Source organism: Hevea brasiliensis, chromosome 2, assembly GCF_030052815.1.
Source record: "Hevea brasiliensis isolate MT/VB/25A 57/8 chromosome 2, ASM3005281v1, whole genome shotgun sequence".
In the NCBI taxonomy this organism is placed as follows: Eukaryota; Viridiplantae; Streptophyta; class Magnoliopsida; order Malpighiales; family Euphorbiaceae; genus Hevea; species Hevea brasiliensis.
In genome coordinates, this window is record NC_079494.1 from 119,548,100 (window position 1) to 119,566,368 (window position 18,269).

Sequence of the window (18,269 nt, forward strand, 5' to 3'; positions counted from 1 at the left end):
CATTTTTATTAAATAAAATATTAAAAGATTTTTATTTTAACTACACTAAATTAATGTAAAAAATATGTTCTTATAATTATGTAAAGAAATAATTTAATTTTAGTATGCAACCATTTTAATCATAAATATGAAAATAAGTTGCTTGGAACATGAAAACTTGATTTAGTTTGAAATTGAAATAAAAATGAAATGTAAGTGTATTTTTATTAATGCATTTTAATCATTTATTTGAATACAAATAACTTCAAAAGGATGAAATGCAATCAGCTAAAAGCCCAGAGCTTGTTCGCGTCATTGGGTCTACAAATTCACAGAAAGGATACCCCACAAGACAAAGGAGTACTGTCATGTAGGCCTGCATGGGCCTAGACGTTCTTCATTGACGATAGTGCAGTATTCTTTATGAAATTCCTAATTAATTCATGTTATAGGATAATGACTATGGATACTTGAAATTCAAAAGGTTGCTTCAGCTTTAAACAAAGCTAAATCATCATCAGCTCAAGTTTTCTATTTTATTTTTTAATGCACAAGGTTTTCCATTTAAAAAATAAATAAAAAAAGGTCTTTGATTTGCTGATCATCATTGCTTCCAAATGACCATAATTAACCTAATTAACAAGAAATTTTCATTTGAAAAGGGAAAGAGTTAATACATAATTTTCTTCGGGTTAATTACTGTGGAAAAAGTTCTGTAGTTCGTAGTTGCTGACAAATGAAGCCCCCCACACTCATTAATCAACTGTTAACTCCCTCGAGAGGTGTGCTGGCGTAATCATCATTCTTAGGATTGTCACTGTACCAAAGTTTGTCGGTGCAAACATTAGGAGAGGTCCACTTGGATTTTAAACAGTAAAAGATCAAAACGACTTTAGAAGTTTCACGTTTGTTGTTTATCAGCTTATGGGGTCACTGTACAATGAAGATCAATGGACCTTCTCTTTTAATACATGAATCTAGCTGGAGCAATTTCATTCTAAAGGAAAAAAAAAAAAAAAAATTCTCTGAAATAAAATGCCTGCCCAATAACCTTCGCTAGTCAGGTAAATGAAAAGATCAATCAACTGGGACTGAAGCCTTACATGGTTTCATGCATTAAATGGAAGCATAATATAGGTGGTATGTCCAGACTATTTTTAATGCTGAGTTGGTTGCTTCATCGAACTGCAAGTATTCAACTTAAAATTCATGAACTAACCAACTAGCAGAATTAATTTGTTTGAATTGGAATGGAAAAAAGCAAGAACATTTTGTCTTTATGAAAACATTGAGCGAGATTAAGATTTAAGAAGAGGTGGAAGCTGAATGTTCAGCAAATTGTGCCAGGAAATAAGGCACAAGTGGGCCAGAAGGCTGCTTAATTACATCTACAAATCCCAACTCCCAGTCCCATTAAACAAGAATTATAGTTTTTGAGAGACAATGGCCAACAGTAATTCATCTCAATCATTATATTCAAATAAATAATGCACTGTACGTCCGCAATTGAGCAATAAAAGAGAGACAAAGACCGGACCAAATTTCACAACTCCCTCCCCTTTTCTATTTAGTGAGTAGAATCGTCGGGAACCCAGTCTTGTGTGGTCGTCTTTTTCAACCTTTTTCCTTTCTTTACTAGCTCCCACTTACCACCAAGACTAAGATCCAAAGACCAGTGTCCTGCTCTCAAAAGTTACATATTGATATAGCAGAGAAACCAACTTCCAATTTCTTCCTGCTCCAAGCCCAGGTGGTTTTGTGCAGAGACTAGAGAAATGAATCAAGAGATGAATGGTGGTGAGCTGGAGAATCATGAAGAGAAAATAGACTATGTGTTTAAGGTGGTTGTGATCGGTGATTCGGCTGTGGGTAAGACTCAGTTGCTTTCCAGGTTCACTAAGAACGAGTTCTGCTTCGATTCCAAGTCTACTATCGGCGTTGAGTTCCAGACTAGAACTGTCACCATCAAAGGCAAAGTCGTTAAAGCCCAGATCTGGGATACTGCTGGCCAAGAAAGGTCTTTCAAACATTCTTATACGCATATGAATTTGATCTCTTGTTCTTGTTTTCAAATCTCAAAATTCTATGAAGATCTTAGTATTTAAATTTGTGATGATTAAAAAAATAAAACCTCCTGCAGGTACCGAGCAGTTACGAGTGCATACTACAGAGGAGCATTGGGGGCAATGCTAGTCTACGACATCACCAAGAGACCCACCTTTGATCACGTGGCTAGGTGGGTGGAGGAACTCCGGGCCCACGCTGATAATTCCATAGTGATCACTTTGATTGGAAACAAGGCTGATCTGGTGGACCAAAGGGCAGTTCCAACAGAAGACGCGGTGGAGTTTGCGGAGGATCAAGGCCTATTTTTCTCTGAGACATCAGCTCTGAGCGGAGACAATGTGGACAAGGCATTTTTCAGGCTGCTAGAGGAAATTTATGGTGTGATTTCTAAGAAAGCATTGGAGTGTGGCGACAAAAAATCCAACGGTGCTGATGCTGCGATGTTAAAAGGATCTAAGATTGATGTAATTTCAGGGTCTGATTTAGAGATTAGCGAGATGAAAAAATTATCTTCCTGCTCCTGTTAGTTTTGGACTATCTCTATATTGAAGTTCTCGTTGCATTTTTAAGTGAATGTTAGATTTATACTGAATTTCCTCTTCTTGCATTGTAATTGAAAAATCGGTTTGGAAGGTTTTCTATTTCTATTTCGGTTTTATTTTGGTATTCATTATTTGTCAAGAATTTTATAGAATATGGATTAATATTTCTTTTAATTCATATGGATTTTAATGTCTTGATGGGCCTTGCCCAGCTCAGTTGAAAAATAGAAAGTGCAAGCACACCTATGCCAAGGGCTATGGCCTGTTTACGTTTGGGTTTTTACTTCACGACCCCATGGTATTGAAGCACAAATCCCTTTTCCACCCCTCCTTTTTCTTTTTTTATTTTATATAATATCCCACGTTTCAATCTTGAATTTGATATTTAATATCCAAAAATTGAGCAAACAAATTAGATCTAATTTGTATGTTAGAGGGATTTTTTTTTTAATAAAATTAAAGTTTAAAACTTTTTTAATAATAAACTAAAGATAAAAGTAAAATATAAAATAAAAACAAATCCTAAGAATTTGTGGTGTAATTTCCAATTAAATGGAAGATAAGTTAGGTTTTGAGACAAAGATATGAAAATTGACATCAAAGTGTTCCTTACGGAACAAAAAATAAAAACAAATCCACATACGTACGTCAGCAACTCCGTATTCCTCCAGAATAAAGGTATTTTAGGTACAGCTCAAAATATCTTCAACTATCCCATCAAACGTATTTATATATTTCACCAATATAGCATTTTATTTTTGTCTGATGATAAAAGTTTGCACCAATTTAGCTCACCATGTGATACACAAAACTGATCCCATTTTTGAGCAAGGTATTATTGGAGACAATTAATTAACTAAAATACCATCTGTTTTTGGGTGGGATTTGAAAACAATAAATCTCCATTACAAAGCCCATCATTAGAAAAGAATTGTCATAGTTTAGGTACTACCCATGCTTCAGCCATAATGACAAGCAACCTCTTTTGTGTGTGTTTTGCCTCACATTTGGACAAAACTATACAATTTTCACTCCATTATTACCCATCCATTAAATAATTTTGCAATTTGCACACATTTTCTTAAATCATGCTTCCACATGACACAGTAATGATAGAGGGCCGGCCATCATCGCCACCACCCTATAGTCCGGTAATTATTGTTTTAAAAAGACTATTGGATTTAACTTGATATACATTTTAGTCATTTTCTTTTGTCATTTTTAACTTTTTTTTTTTCATTCATGAATTTTAAAAAAATTGAGTGAGTTCTCTAGGCTGTCAGGTCTGGCGAGGGTCATTAATTAGCAGTGCAGGTCGCTTTTGGAATCGACGATCAAGGAGCCAAGTAGGACAAATCCAGAGGTGGCCCAAAAAATTATGGTAGTTGAAGCTACAAGCTAGCCTAAGGCGGTTCGGTCCACGTCTGTAGCGGCAATAATCCCAGCCAGGCATTGAAGTCTCCTTCGCTGTGCGTCTGAACCGCTCCATCTGGCTTGACTTGGCACATAGCTTCCAAATTGCACTTTTTATATCTTTATTGCCAAAATATATTTCCAATTAATCAAACACCCCCCAATACTATATATGATAATAGATCTACACATCAATCATTTCAAATCATATTTGTTTAGAAAAATCCAACAAAAGGATATCTGCTTATTTTTTTGTTTTCGGTTATAAAGTTACCGCCTTAACGGGTTTGCCAACTTGTCTTCATCTCCCTAAAGGGGAAGAGAAAAAATAACAATTCAACTAAAAACAAGAGTTCCATTTTCATGGTTAGTTGTGTTTGAGCCGAGTTAGGAGTCAATTAGTAAACTTCAAATGGAATTAAAAGGAAACAATAATTAATTAGCTCGTATTCGTGTTTCTGATACTGTGGCTAAAAGCTAAAAACTAAAGACAAAAAGCGTTGAAATTGAAGAAAGGAGCACATCATCACCAATGATGAGAGAAAGAAAGTTGTCTGAAGCATCTTCTTTTACTTTTGGCAGTAGAGGAGGATTGGCAATTTGAACTTGAAATAGAAGAAAGAAAAGTCACATTTCCGAGAACTTCTTGTGATCGGGGTCTCAGTTTCAGACTTTGGCTCACATGTGTGTCTCTGCTCGCTTGCAGAAGGACCAACAAGTTAGTTGCCTCCCGTTGAAGCCTTAAAGGATCAATCTCTTAACTCCTTTGCTATTTTTACCGTTATGACCATTCGGGAAGGGATTAAAGATTACCAAGGAAGGCATTAGATTTTTTATTTTTCAACAATTCAATCAAATTTCAAAGAACTTCAATGCATAAAAATAACATTAATAAAAATAGGAAGCTAATGTAATTATCCACCGTGGTGCTACCATTTAATTCAATATTTAAGTCTAAAGCAAACTACTAAGAGGGGAACAAATAACATGAAAAAGATTACAGAATCATATTCTTGTAGAAGGGGTTGGAACAAAGCATCAAAGCCAGCAAATATCAAAAATCTTAGTGCTCTAAACTGCTCTATATTCTACTAGCAGTTGGCTTTTTTTTTTTTTTTTTGCCTTGTATAATTTTTTCCCCTCGTGCGGCCCCCAAGTGCTAACCAAACGTGAATTTATCCGAAATGATACGACCCCGTATCATCAGTCATCACACATCCCTTTGGCCTGGTGTCAAGTCGAACGATGGTGCTTTTCTGCTACTTCTCAACTTCAATAATCCGTATAATTTCTTGATATCTTTGATGACATTGATATTTTCTTTAGAAAATATACCCGAGTGATCAGGTGAATCTTCCGTGGAGTTTCTTGACCCGCCATCGAGCAACCGCCGCCCCACGTCCACAGACCCTCTACAATCACCTTCTGTTTGCAAGGCCGTGATAACCGATTTCAATGCCCGACTCGGCGAATTCCGGTTCGCAATCATGAGCTCACCTATCTCCGCCGGACTCAGACTCGCTCCGGTTTGGAAAATTTCCTCTACTTGAGGAAACAGCTTGTGATTCTTCACTCCCAAGTAGCTATTCGCCAATGTCCTGAATGCTGAGAAATCGCATAACGGAAAATGGATATGGACGTCAATTCGACCCGGTCTAAGGATAGCCGGGTCGATGTGATCTTTGCTATTCACTGTAAAAACCATAATTCTCTCCTCCGCACAGCAAGAATTTAAAATCCCATCCATGAAGTTTAAAACACCTGATAAGCTTACAGCCGTTGACTTGCCCATCAGAAACCGATCGAGGTCTTCTACCACAATCACGGACTTGGTTGTGGTTTGTAGCAGGAGCAATTTGAGATCAGAATCGCCTAAAACTCTGGAAAGATCGATGTCATACACATCGTAGCCAAGAAAATTGGCCATGGCAGCTATAAAGCTGGATTTTCCAGTACCTGATGGCCCGTACAAGAGATAGCTTCGCTTCCACGCGCGACCCAACCTGTGATAGTATTGTTTGGCCTTGAGGAAAGACTCCAGATCTGACTTTAACTTGTTTTTGAGATCGGATTCCATGGCAATTGTTTCAAACGTTGAAGGATGAGTAAAGGGAACAAATCTCCACCGTCTGTTCTGATTTTGATCACCGTTGATATTCATGTAAAGCTTCAATTCTCTCTTCTTCTTCTGCTCGAGCTCGTCGAAAACTGTGTGGATCTGCTGGAGATAGGGCCGGAGAATTCTTCGCTTATCGGCTTTTCTGATCTTCAAAACGAAAGCTCTAGAATGGGTTGTATCTGTTTTCACTTCGTTTATCCAAGAAACTCTAGCTCCAAGGAAATCATCATCGATTACCTGACTGGGGTCAAGGCGGAGTATGATATCATTGGATTTTTTTCCGGTGAAGAGGTTGGTATAATTGGAGTCCTCCATGGAAGCCAGAGAGTTTAGATAAACAGAGACTTTGGAATAAAGCTGATTTTCTTGCATGCTCTCGTTGAATTCTGGGACCTTGAAGAATTGATACACATGCAAACAATCTTCGATTGATCTCCACCATTTCTTGGTCATATAAATTAATCCAGTCCTGATTAAAAGAAACCGAAGCAGAAACAATAAACCAACAATTACAAACAAGAGAAAGAATGGGTTAAAAAGAATTTTCATGATTGTAGACACAGAAAAAATCATTAAACAGGAAGGGGGAAAAATCAAGTGGAACATAAAAAGGGTTGGCTAAGGGGGATTTGAATGGGTAAATTTTTCCTTGTAGAAGAGAAAGTCATGTTAAGGAGCCGAAACGGATAGAAACGCAAATATATGGAAATGAAGAGAAAAAAGACTGAAACAGAATGACTAACAATAAGAGAGAGGGTTTCAAAGGAATCGTGAAGAAGAAGAAGAAAAGAAGAAGCAGAAGAAGGAGGAAAAGAAGAGAGGGGAGGTTTAAATAGACACTGATTAAAGTGAGAGACGGCTGATTGCCAGCAAGGTTGATGGGTCTAAGCACATAGAGAAAACAAGTGTAACAGAGATGGGAGGTGAAGGCCGAAACGGTCTAACTGCTAAGCAAAAGAGGCTGCATACGGTGGCATGAGAATGAGGAGGCGGAGAGTGAAGAATTCTCTCCTGATTCTCCGTCAAATCAAGCTACTGGCCAGCCTATATGTTTTTATAGGCCCTTGTGTCTGTGTGTATATATATATATATAATAGGTTTCCTTGTTTATATTGGCTCTACTTTTTTTTTTTTTTAATATTTACAATGTAAACCCGTTCCTGTCTTGAGTTTTGCGACGCTGGAAATCAAACTGTTTAAATTAAACCCATATTTATTGCCCAATTTTTGCCCATGCTAACTTATGCCTTTGATTTGGGAAATTTTTCTCATGGATTATTTATTTATTTATTTTACTAATTATTTATGGTTTTCATCTAGACTTAGGCTCTGTTTTTTTTTATAAAAATTATTTTTAAATAAAATATTCTCCTTAAAATTATTTTTTATTATTTGTGATAATATTAAATTAAAATGAGTGTTTATATTGTACTTTTATAAATATTTTTATATTTTAATAAAATTATTAAATTTAAAAAATAATTTATTTTTTTAAAAGAGAATATTATTTTTTTTTAAATAATTTAATTTTTTATTAAACTATTTTCTACATATCTTAAATATCGAAAATATGAAAAATATTTTACAAAATAAATGAAGTCTTAATGTACGTATATAACAGTATTTTTTATATTTATTTAAATTTTATTAGATTTTAAGTTCAATTAAAATTAAAAATTAAAATTAATTAGAATAAAATTTAGTTTACGAATAAATAAAATAATAAATTTAGTATAATTTAAATTATAAAATTTAGTAATTAAAATTTTAAAAAGATTAAATTTTAATAGCCTATATATATATATGAGTAATTGATTAATAATTTTATATTAAAGAGGTCACGAATTGAATAGGTATGCCAAATCCCATAAGTTTTAATTGACTTGTTATAGTGAATTTATTTAATAGAGTAAATTTAAGTCAAATTATATTAAATTTTGTATTAATTAATTTATATAGATGTAATTTTTCTTAGCCAATTTTAAATTTATATTTTAAAATTATTTAATGCATTTAGTACATAGATTAAAAACTTACATTTTTTTTTTGTGAGTGAGACCGTAAGAGTGTGTACACCGAATTTTAAAAAGGAGACCATATATATATATATATATATATATATATATATATATATATATATATGTAATTGGTTTGCTAGTTTACCTGCCATTTATGTTATCTATACTTTGGTATACCAAAAGAGAATTTGTATGTTCGTTAATTCAACATTTATGTTATTTATTATTTATTTATGTACTTCCACTATATTTTAAAATTTTTTACGTTTTTTTCAAAAAAAAAAATTCTATATAAAAATATTTTTTTATTTGATTGAATACATAAATTAGTTCATGAATTAATTGATAAAGGATCATATGTATATTTTTTTATTTTAACATATTGCACCATTCAATTTTTATTTTTTAATCAATAGGCATTATTTTTCTGAATTTATAATGAAAAAAAATAAATATATCTCTTATTTTTTTATTTCATAATTGATTCAAGTTAATATTTTTTAATTTTTTATCATTATGTTTAACAAAATTTTCTGACTTATTGTAAAAATAAAATTGAAATGTCTATTATATATAAAAAAAATAAAAAGTCATCCATATAATATGAATCCGAGCCTCATGAGTTGACATGTTAACTGGAATATATATATATATTCCCTCATAACAGTTTCCTTGTGATATGCATTTTGTTATTAGCTCGTACCCCATAAGATAAAGAGTACCCAAAAAAACAAATGTTGATAAATTGTATTGAGCTGCTAAGCAACATGATGATTAAGAAAATTATTAATGAGACGTAATTTAAATTAAGTACCATTCTTGTTTTGCAAAGTCACAAAGACACACGCTTCTACAACTTAAAAAATAAAAATACTCACACTTCTAGCCACCAGTTAAATCCATCTATACACTTTGGATATTTATTTAAGAATAAATATAATTTGGAAAATATAATTTTGTTATATATAAAGATGGGCAAAGCAATCTCTTGGGATGCGGAAAATGCTTTACAGTATCCATGGTGGGAAAGGCATTGGCAAGTCAAATAGAAAATGGGAAAACAAAAGGAAAAGGCACATTAGAAAAAAGTTAATGGAAAAATGAAAGGAGGAGTAATTAGGCAAATTGAAATTTTCACCAAAGGAAAATTAAATTCTGGCATCTGTCAACCTCAATTAAACTTAGAGCCATTAAGATTTTCTCGTACAATGGGGGTTAGCGGGGGTTAATGCAGAGTCACCATTTTAAAATTTTCGTTTATGCGTCACGCGTAAACGCATCATATGCTCTCGCGTATCATCACGCCCACACGGCATATACTCGAATTCATTCTCATTTTAATTTTTATTATAAAAAAAAAATAATTTTCAAAATGACGATATTACATGGATGAATTAATCATGGCCGTCAGATTTGCTGACAAAGCGATGAAAATTCAAAAGCAGTTGAGTTATACAATAAAGTCTCCGTCGACGTCGACTCGGGCCTTTTGCGTTGGTTTTTACTTTCCCCCTTAAATCACGTTGGTGGGTTATCCTCACATGATAACACTTGTTAAAGACATCCTACTTTCAAGTAAATGACTTCCAACGAAATAATAATTAAGTAATATAATAAAATGTCTACTAATCAATTCTTATTCCATCTATTATTTTTATTAAAGTGTTGGATATCATAGTATTAAATATTTAGAGCTGTTTAATTTAATTATTAAATATATTTAATAGTTTTTATTATTAATTAATAGTTAATTGCTCATGATAATTGATTCATGTTAAGTGTTTAGTAAAATTATATTTAACTGTTATTGTTAATATGTGAAATGGTTAATAAAGATATATATTATATAATTTATTTTATTATTAAAATAATTATAAATTTATTATATTATATTATTTATTTTATTATTAAATTAATATATTATATTATTTATTATATTATTAAAATAAATATATAATTATTAATCTATTATGTTGTATTATTTATTTTATTATTAAAATAAAAATATAATTTAATTTTTTTAAAAATAATTAAATAACTTTAAAAATATAAATAAAATAATAAAGTAATTATTATTGTTGATAAAGAAAAAGCTTATAATTAATTTTAAGTTTTTAAATATAAATAAATATTTTATATTTTATATTATTAATAAAAAATATTTTAACATAATTAAAATGTGTTAATTAAAATTATAAATAAAAAATATAAAAATATTAATAATATTAATTTTTAAATTAAATAAAAAAATAATATGATCAAAATAAAAAATAAAATAAAATTAATTATGAGACGATAAAAAATAATATTAAAAATAAAGTTGATATAAATTATAATTAATGAGTATAATATTAACTATCTATTGATTAATAATTTTATTTTTTAAAATTTATCAAATATTTTAATTTAATTATTTAAATATTTATAAAATATATATAATAAGTGAACTAAACACCCCTTAGGGCCTGTTTGGATTAACTGTTGAATACAACTGATAGCTGTTAGCTGATAGCTGATAACTGATAGCTGATGATAGCTGTTTTATATTAAGTGTTTGGTAAAATTATATTTAGCTGTTGCTGTTAATATGTGAAATGACTAATAAGGGTATATATCATATAATTTATTTTATTATTTAAATAAATATAAAATTATAAATTTATTACATTATATTATTTATTTTATTATTAAATTAAATATATAATTATTAAATTAATATATTATATTATTTAAATAAATATATAATTATTAATCTTTTATATTATATCATTTATTTTATTATTGAAATAAGAAAATAATTATTTTTTAAGATAATTAAATAATTTTAAAAATATAGATAAAATAATAAAATAATTATTATTGTTAATAGAAAAATTTATAATTAATTTTAAGTTTTTGATATAAATAAATATTTTATATTTTATGTTATTAATAAAAAACATTTTAACAAAGTTGAAATACGTTAATTAAAATGTTAAAATTATAAATAAAAAAATAAAAATATTAATAATATTAATTTTCAAGTTAAATAAAAAAGGATAATATGGTCAAAATAAAAAATAAAATCAGATCAGTTATCACCGATGATAGAAACATTTAAAAATAGAGTTGATATAAATTATAATTGATGGGTATCATATCACTTGCCCATCATTAATCATTCTATTTTTAATTTAAACACTACAATTTACCTATTTGGATGTCTATCAACTATCAACTGCACCCAACAGGTAAATCAAACACCCCTTAATTATCCTATAGCCGATTTGGTGTTGTGTAAATGAAGCACAATTGAACTCATTAAAATCCACTCATATGGATAATAAACTAGCGGCACAACCTCCAACAGTTATCTAGAGCCGCATCTACAATTTGATTGGTGTGTTGGAGTGTCCTGGAACATGGAAATAACCAAAGCCACTCATAGTTTAGAGGCTCCATCTCTGTAAATATAATCAGCTGTCCGGATGCCCTGTGCTTAAGCTTGGAGCCTCGGAATGTGTTTGGGAGATTGGTTGTCCTAGCTCATGACCCTACTAGTATTTCCCAACCACACTCATTGCTTTGCTTAATTAATCTCAAACTTAGACGTACCTCTAAATGCTTCATTTATTAATTAGCTATTTTTTTAAATCAATTAAAAAGCCAGCACGACTTGCAGGTTGTTGATAAGGGTGAGTGAATAAGTGCCATGGATCATGATTATCCTCAATTGCAATAAAATTATTCAATTTAGCATATGGAAATGGAACAATTCTGGAATCTTTCTAGCTATATGTATACTGAAAAAGAAATTTAAGAGGAAGGGGATTATCACACGTTTTTGTGGTAGTTGTGGATATAAATGGCTTGCTATCATCTACCACTAGACAGAGACAAATAAATAACTTGTGTTAATGCGTTATCTCACTCTGCTTGCTTTGGCCGTTATTATTTTTTTTCCCTATTATGATAGCTTGCTAATCAACCAGTGGAAAAGAAAGAAAAGAAACAAAAATCCTTGTTCAGCTCAAATTTTCCAAACAAATGCTTTCCTTCGACGGCATGCAGAATCATAGATGATTTAAGGACTTGGCATTTTAAATTGGGGCCAACCAGGAAGAAAATATTAAAATAAAAATTTTCATTTTTATAAACAACCTTAATTATCTTTTATTTGTGATAAAGTTTTTCAAAGTAATAAAAAATTTTTAAGATTTAAAAATTTTAAATTTATATTTAAAGTTTTTAAAATTTTTAAGAACATCAAAAATCCTTTATGATTCAACCAATAAAAAATTTTTAAGGTTTAAACAATTAAAAATTTAAATTCATAAAAATTCGTTTTGATTCAACTCATAAAATTGATGAATTAGGGTAACAGTGTGTTTAAATGATAATTACATTATTATTAATATTTCAGAGTGTATAATTACAAAAATAATAAAATTTATTATTATTTGGCTATTTCCCCATGATTAAGTCCGCGTATAATGTGTTTAGCTGAATAGCCATTAAGATTAAGGCGTAATCTTTGAACCGACCAGTCAGATACTGGGTCCATTGAAACCATGAGGCCATGAATTCTGAAGCCCATCTCAATTCTCTGCAGTTGATCTGTCCAAATGGGCCCAACTTTTTGACAGTTACTGTTGTTCGATTTGGAAGGTGTTTCCTTCATTCGCGACATTTGTTAAAACTAAAATGGCTTTTACGACGATTAGGTTTTAAAGCAACCCGGATTACAAGTGCACATTTTTATTTTTTTAAAATGGCAAATATATATATATATATATATTTTATAGTATTTTAATATGAATATATATTTTTTAATATTTTCACGTAACTTTTATTATATAAATATTTTTATATTTCTTGATAATAATATTTATTGTCTTTTATATAAATAATTAATTTTTATTTTATTTTTTTAAATACTTTTATTATTGTTATTTCAATTTTCACATTATTTAATTAATATTTATTTAATTGAAAATTTTTTATAAATTTCTTTTTTAATGTTTATTTTATTTTGTTATAAAAATTTAAAAATTATATATATTTTAAAATTAATTAAAAAATTAAAATATATTTATGTATATGAAGTAAACATATCTTTCTATGATGTTGCCATTTAGATAATTTTTTTTTTATTTCTACATGATATTTACTATATAAAAATTATTATTCTTTATAATTATAATAATTATTATCTTTTATATTAAGTATTTAATTTTTATTTTATTTTTTTTAAATATCATTATTATTGCAACTATTATCTTAATTTTTATGTTTATTTAATTAATATTTATTTAATTATTAAATTTTATAATTTTTTAATGTTTCTTAAATTTTTTTATATTTCATTTTATTATAAAAATTTTAAAATTATATATTTTAAAATAAATTAAAAAATTAAAATTATATTAAAAATATAGTTTTAAATATATTATTTAGCACACAAATATTTAAATACCTCAATTTAAAAGTCTAATGGTGCTATTAATTTTTACATTTATTCATTAAATATTTTCTTTATCAATAAGCACGATTTTTTTTTTTTGGTTAAGATGTAAGAGTAAATTATAATTGAATTTCTGAATATAGCAAAATTTATAGGTCAATTCTTAATTTATTTTAAATGTAAATTAAATTGATTATTAGCTTTTTTTAATTTTATTAATTTGAAAATTTTAATTCATAAAATTGAATTTTATTAATAAAGTTTTGTTTTACTTTTCAACACTTAACCCTCTTTTCGTAATTAAAAAAAAAAAAAAAAACCTCTTTTTTTAATCAGAAGAAAAAAAATCTTTTCTTGATTGTTCTTTTCTCTTGCTGTAATTTCACAACACTGCCCCTTGCAGAACATGTGCTGAAGTTGACGTCTAGTAAAAAGTAAGCGGGTCCCATTTTCAACTGCAAAGCAGAAGCCCAGCTTGAGGGATCTAGGATTCTCGTTTCCTTATCTTTTTCGATTGCCTGTCAACTGTCATCCTCTTCTCTTAGCCTGTGCCCAAAAGCAGAGAAGAGCATGGCTACCACACTCAGCCTTCTAAAATCACCTGTCCTTCCCAGAAACCCTCCATTTATACACTCAAAACTCCCATCTCTCCCCAGACAACCAAAATTGGATGTCTGCAAGAAGCACTCCACTAACCCACAAAAGCTCCTCTTAGAAACCATCCACCGTATACCTTCGTCATCTCTTCCCCTTACCGCATTCACATTTCCCCTCTTTTTAGATGCCAAGGCAAGTCTCGCTTCTAATTGTTTTAATCTTCAATGTTTATCACTTTTGGGTTTGAATTGTGCTTACTTTTGTTGGGGCAATTGTTATTGGACAGGATGCACTTGCTGTTGGTGGGGAGTTTGGGATATTGGAGGGAAGGACATTTGCACTCATCCACCCAATTGTGATGGGGTTTTTATTCTTCTACACCTTGTGGGGTGGGTATTTGGGTTGGCAATGGAGGCGAGTCAGGACCATACAGAATGAGATCAATGAGCTGAAGAAGCAAGTCAAACCTACCCCTGTTACACCTGAAGGGACACCTGTGGAAGCAGCACCGTCTCCTGTTGAAATCAAAATTCAGCAACTCACTGAGGTAGGCAGGCTTGAACCTTGGAATAAAAGGTCAAACTAATAGTTTTATTTATTTATTTATTTTTTTTTATAAGTGATATCCCATTTGCATAATTCCCTAAATTGTTAGTGTGATAATGATTCAGATTTAATGTACTGAGTTCCTATTTTGCTGGTTTCACAGTGCATGCTACTGTATTGCACATACAAATCAAATTTAATTAAGATTAGAATTCGAATTAGTATTTATATTTTTTTAATTAGAAGGTGAATTTCCCACTTAGTTTGATATTTGTATTGTGATATTCTATATATAGAGAGAGGTTCTTTAGTTTTGTGTGTAGATGTTTGAGAGCAAAGAAAAAAAGCCATTAGTAAGATTGTTAAGAATGAATATGTTATGGAACAGTTTTAGGATGCCAGGATTTAACTAGTAATTGTCAAACAAACAATTTGGTTGATGAAGCAAAATATGCGAAGGTGGAGCAGTAGCCTTGCAATGAATGGAGAAAATTAACTTGTTAATGAAATTTAGGAAGTTGCAAATTTCACTTTTAGAAAAGTATAAAAAACTTGATATTTTTATTTTTGGTGATAGTTTCTTTATTAAAATGAGTGGTAAAAAAAAAAAAAAAAAGAAACTAGGGGTGAATTGGGCTTGTAAAGTTGAAAATTGTATGACTATATAAGAAGATGGTTTTGTTTCTAGTGATCACCATAACAACAATGTAATTTAATACACTTATGTTAAACTGACATTTTTTTTATTCAATTTTGGTTTAAGGGAGATGAGTTGGAAATATAAACCAAACACAACTAGGATTAGGATTAAAGTAAGAATTTGTATTGTAGAATTGTCTTTTGATCAACAAGCCTTCTAGAACCCTTATAATGCAAATTTTCGTGTACTAAGACATCCTTATACCTAAAGACTCTCAGGAACAGTTGTAAAATATAGTTACTTGATAAGAGCACTTTGAATATTTAATTACGTGACCACTGCTAGGATGGAAACAAAAAGAAGAACGATGCACAGAGTTGCATATTCCTTTCCAATTAATAAGTAGATTGACTTAACATAAATTTCATTGATAATTTTACGAGGGTTGAATCTTAGGATGGTTGTATTTTGAGATTGCTTATGTATCTAATCCATTTATATTTCTGATATAGGAGAGGAAGGAGTTGATAAAAGGGTCATACAGGGACAGGCACTTCAATGTAGGATCAATACTGCTAGGATTTGGAGTTTTTGAATCTATTGGTGGAGGAGTCAACACATGGTTTAGGACAGGAAAGCTATTCCCTGGTCCCCACTTGTTTGGTGGAGCAGGTATAGTATGAATCCAGAATGTAACCCAAAAAACTTTGCAGATGAGTCCTGATTGTGAATATTTAGGTTCTGCAGAGTGCAGGTCATTTAAAAAAATTATTGAGCTGTTTTTCGTCCTGGAGGGAAATGACTTGATCTTCATCTATTTTTTTGGCGTTACAGGCATTACAGTTCTATGGGCAGCAGCTGCAGCTCTAGTGCCTGCAATGCAGAAAGGCAATGAGACGGCAAGGAATCTTCACATTGCCTTGAACACATTAAATGTTCTGCTTTTTATATGGCAAATCCCTACTGGAATTGACATTGTTTTCAAAGTGTTTGAATTCACTAAATGGCCTTGAATTGCAAGCACTAGTCCAAGTGTGAGCTCCCAGACAAGTCAGGTAGTATTTTCTTTGCGAAATTAGGTTGTTTGTATGATAATCAACGCCAATTTTTGAAGTCTTCAACTTCCCTATAATTAGTTCATAGCCTTGTGTCGAAAATTAAATATATTACATAGATATTGTATCTCTTCAGTTCCTAAGGGAAAGCGTATACATGATGTTAACATACATATATGTCTACCAACTTATTTTGTGCTCTTCTCAAATAAATTCTGTCCATTGAAGTTATCTTGCAATGGGTAAGGTCTGCCACTTTTATGCTGAGATCATTAGGTAAGGGGCAAACCAGACCCTACATTTCAGGAATTCAGAAACATAATCACTTTTAGAGGAATGCAAGCCCCACAAGCAGATTCTCATTCACTTTTGTTCATTTGTTACCGTATGTATGGACGAACTAAGGAACTTCCTTGTGACCTTGTCTACTCGCGTAAAAATTCATCTCAAATAGCCTTCAATTTCCTGAATAAATCAGAGTATTTTAGGACCCTGAATTTTTTACCCTGCAAATTAGCTACATTTTAATTGAAAACACTAAATTTTTTTTTTCATTGCAACTATAAAACATCTGTGGCATTTCATAAGTAGAGGGAATTTCCCATACATGTATATGCATGTGCCAAAATTCTTCCTAAAGAGAGTAGAGAAGAAAACTTTCGAAGCGTGAAACCTTGCAGCACAATGGACGTTGTGAAAACATACTATTTGGAAGGCAATTTAACAAAGCTATTTCGCCCCCTTCCAGCATCTGTTTTTGACGTCTCTCTGTTTAACATGTTAATTAGATGGTTCCTTATTATATGTGGTATCGTTGATAAGTCAGGTCGGATTTGATGCTTAAGCCTGATAAAGCTAGCATATATTTGCCGTCAGCTTGCCAATTGAAGATCCCAAACCTTCGATCCGAAGTAAGTAACAGAGTGGGGAAAGCTAAAAAGAAAAAACGAAAAAGATTGATACTCTGGGGGACCCCATTTTGTTCTTTACCTCTTCGAAAAGATGGAATGCTTTGAAGTCTTTTGGTCACTATCAACAATTGGCGACAATCTCAATTCTATTTAACCACCAAGATGAGATTTTAGAAGGCCCTTGAAGAATCGATAAGGTATGCAAAGTGAAAAAGACAGAACAAGAATCACAATATCTCGACTCTCACAGCAAGCAAAGTCAAGATGAAGACAGACGGCTTAGCAATTTCAAGAATCATATTACACTGTTGGATATGACTCAAAATTTTAATGGAATTTGGAGAAAAATAATTTTCTAACATAAAATAGATTATATTTAGTTTTAACCTGCAATACTACACATTGAATTAAAGTTCATTGATAATACAATTATATTAATTATTAATAGGTAAAGATGATATAATATGCTGTGTGGTCGGTTTCTAAATACATGTTCTGGCATCTTTGAGAACTGAGAAAATATGCAGCCGTTGAGACACAGGAAGAGAGCCACAAAATGTACAGCATGAATATGCCTAGTAGCACTTTACAACTTTTAAGGATTGAGGTCTTGAATGGACAGCCGTTGTCTAAATAGTGAAAAAAAATACAGAGTGGGAAAAGGAAAAAAAAAATCTTGTAGTTTATTCAGTTGTGGATCGAATTCAGTGAATAATCCCATAGGAAACCTAAGTAATAATATCCAATCGTGGCTGCAAAAAGCTAACTCTTGTGCAAGGCTCTGTTTGATACCAATCTTTGAATTCAGTGAATAATCTTATATATAGGAGACCAAAGTAGTCATCCACTAATGGCTGGAATAACCCAACTCTTATGCAACACTATACTTGATACCAATCTTATTTCGTCTGTGAACTTTCTTAGCTGTCAATCTGCCAA

General features: G+C 30.9%; 3 protein-coding genes across 3 annotated transcripts; 2 read left to right on the forward strand and 1 right to left on the reverse strand.

Moving 5' to 3' along the window:
- Positions 1-1,335: 1,335 nt before the first annotated feature.
- On the forward strand, positions 1,336-2,704 carry LOC110663772 (ras-related protein RABA3). Its single transcript, XM_021823187.2, has 2 exons — positions 1,336-1,996; positions 2,120-2,704. Exons 1-2 carry the CDS (start codon positions 1,755-1,757, stop codon positions 2,571-2,573), a joined length of 696 nt encoding a protein of 231 aa, XP_021678879.1. The 5' UTR covers positions 1,336-1,754; the 3' UTR covers positions 2,574-2,704.
- Positions 2,705-4,907: 2,203 nt separating this feature from the next.
- On the reverse strand, positions 4,908-7,189 carry LOC110663770 (AAA-ATPase At2g46620). Its single transcript, XM_021823185.2, has one exon. It carries the CDS (start codon positions 6,724-6,726, stop codon positions 5,212-5,214), a length of 1,515 nt encoding a protein of 504 aa, XP_021678877.2. The 5' UTR covers positions 6,727-7,189; the 3' UTR covers positions 4,908-5,211.
- Positions 7,190-14,030: 6,841 nt separating this feature from the next.
- On the forward strand, positions 14,031-16,650 carry LOC110663773 (uncharacterized). The gene is made up of 4 exons (XM_021823189.2): positions 14,031-14,370; positions 14,465-14,725; positions 15,877-16,036; positions 16,199-16,650. Exons 1-4 carry the CDS (start codon positions 14,152-14,154, stop codon positions 16,375-16,377), a joined length of 819 nt encoding a protein of 272 aa, XP_021678881.2. The 5' UTR covers positions 14,031-14,151; the 3' UTR covers positions 16,378-16,650.
- Positions 16,651-18,269: the final 1,619 nt, after the last annotated feature.

Coding starts and splice junctions, on each gene's coding strand:
- LOC110663773 (XM_021823189.2), top strand. CDS start 14,152: ATGGCTACCACACTCAGCCTTCTAAAATCACCTGTCCTTCCCAGAAAC. Junction 14,371..14,464: donor CCCTCTTTTTAGATGCCAAG/GCAAGTCTCGCT, acceptor GTTATTGGACAG/GATGCACTTGCTGTTGGTGG. Junction 16,037..16,198: donor CCACTTGTTTGGTGGAGCAG/GTATAGTATGAA, acceptor TTGGCGTTACAG/GCATTACAGTTCTATGGGCA.
- LOC110663772 (XM_021823187.2), top strand. CDS start 1,755: ATGAATCAAGAGATGAATGGTGGTGAGCTGGAGAATCATGAAGAGAAA. Junction 1,997..2,119: donor GATACTGCTGGCCAAGAAAG/GTCTTTCAAACA, acceptor AACCTCCTGCAG/GTACCGAGCAGTTACGAGTG.
- LOC110663770 (XM_021823185.2), bottom strand. CDS start 6,726: ATGTTCCACTTGATTTTTCCCCCTTCCTGTTTAATGATTTTTTCTGTG.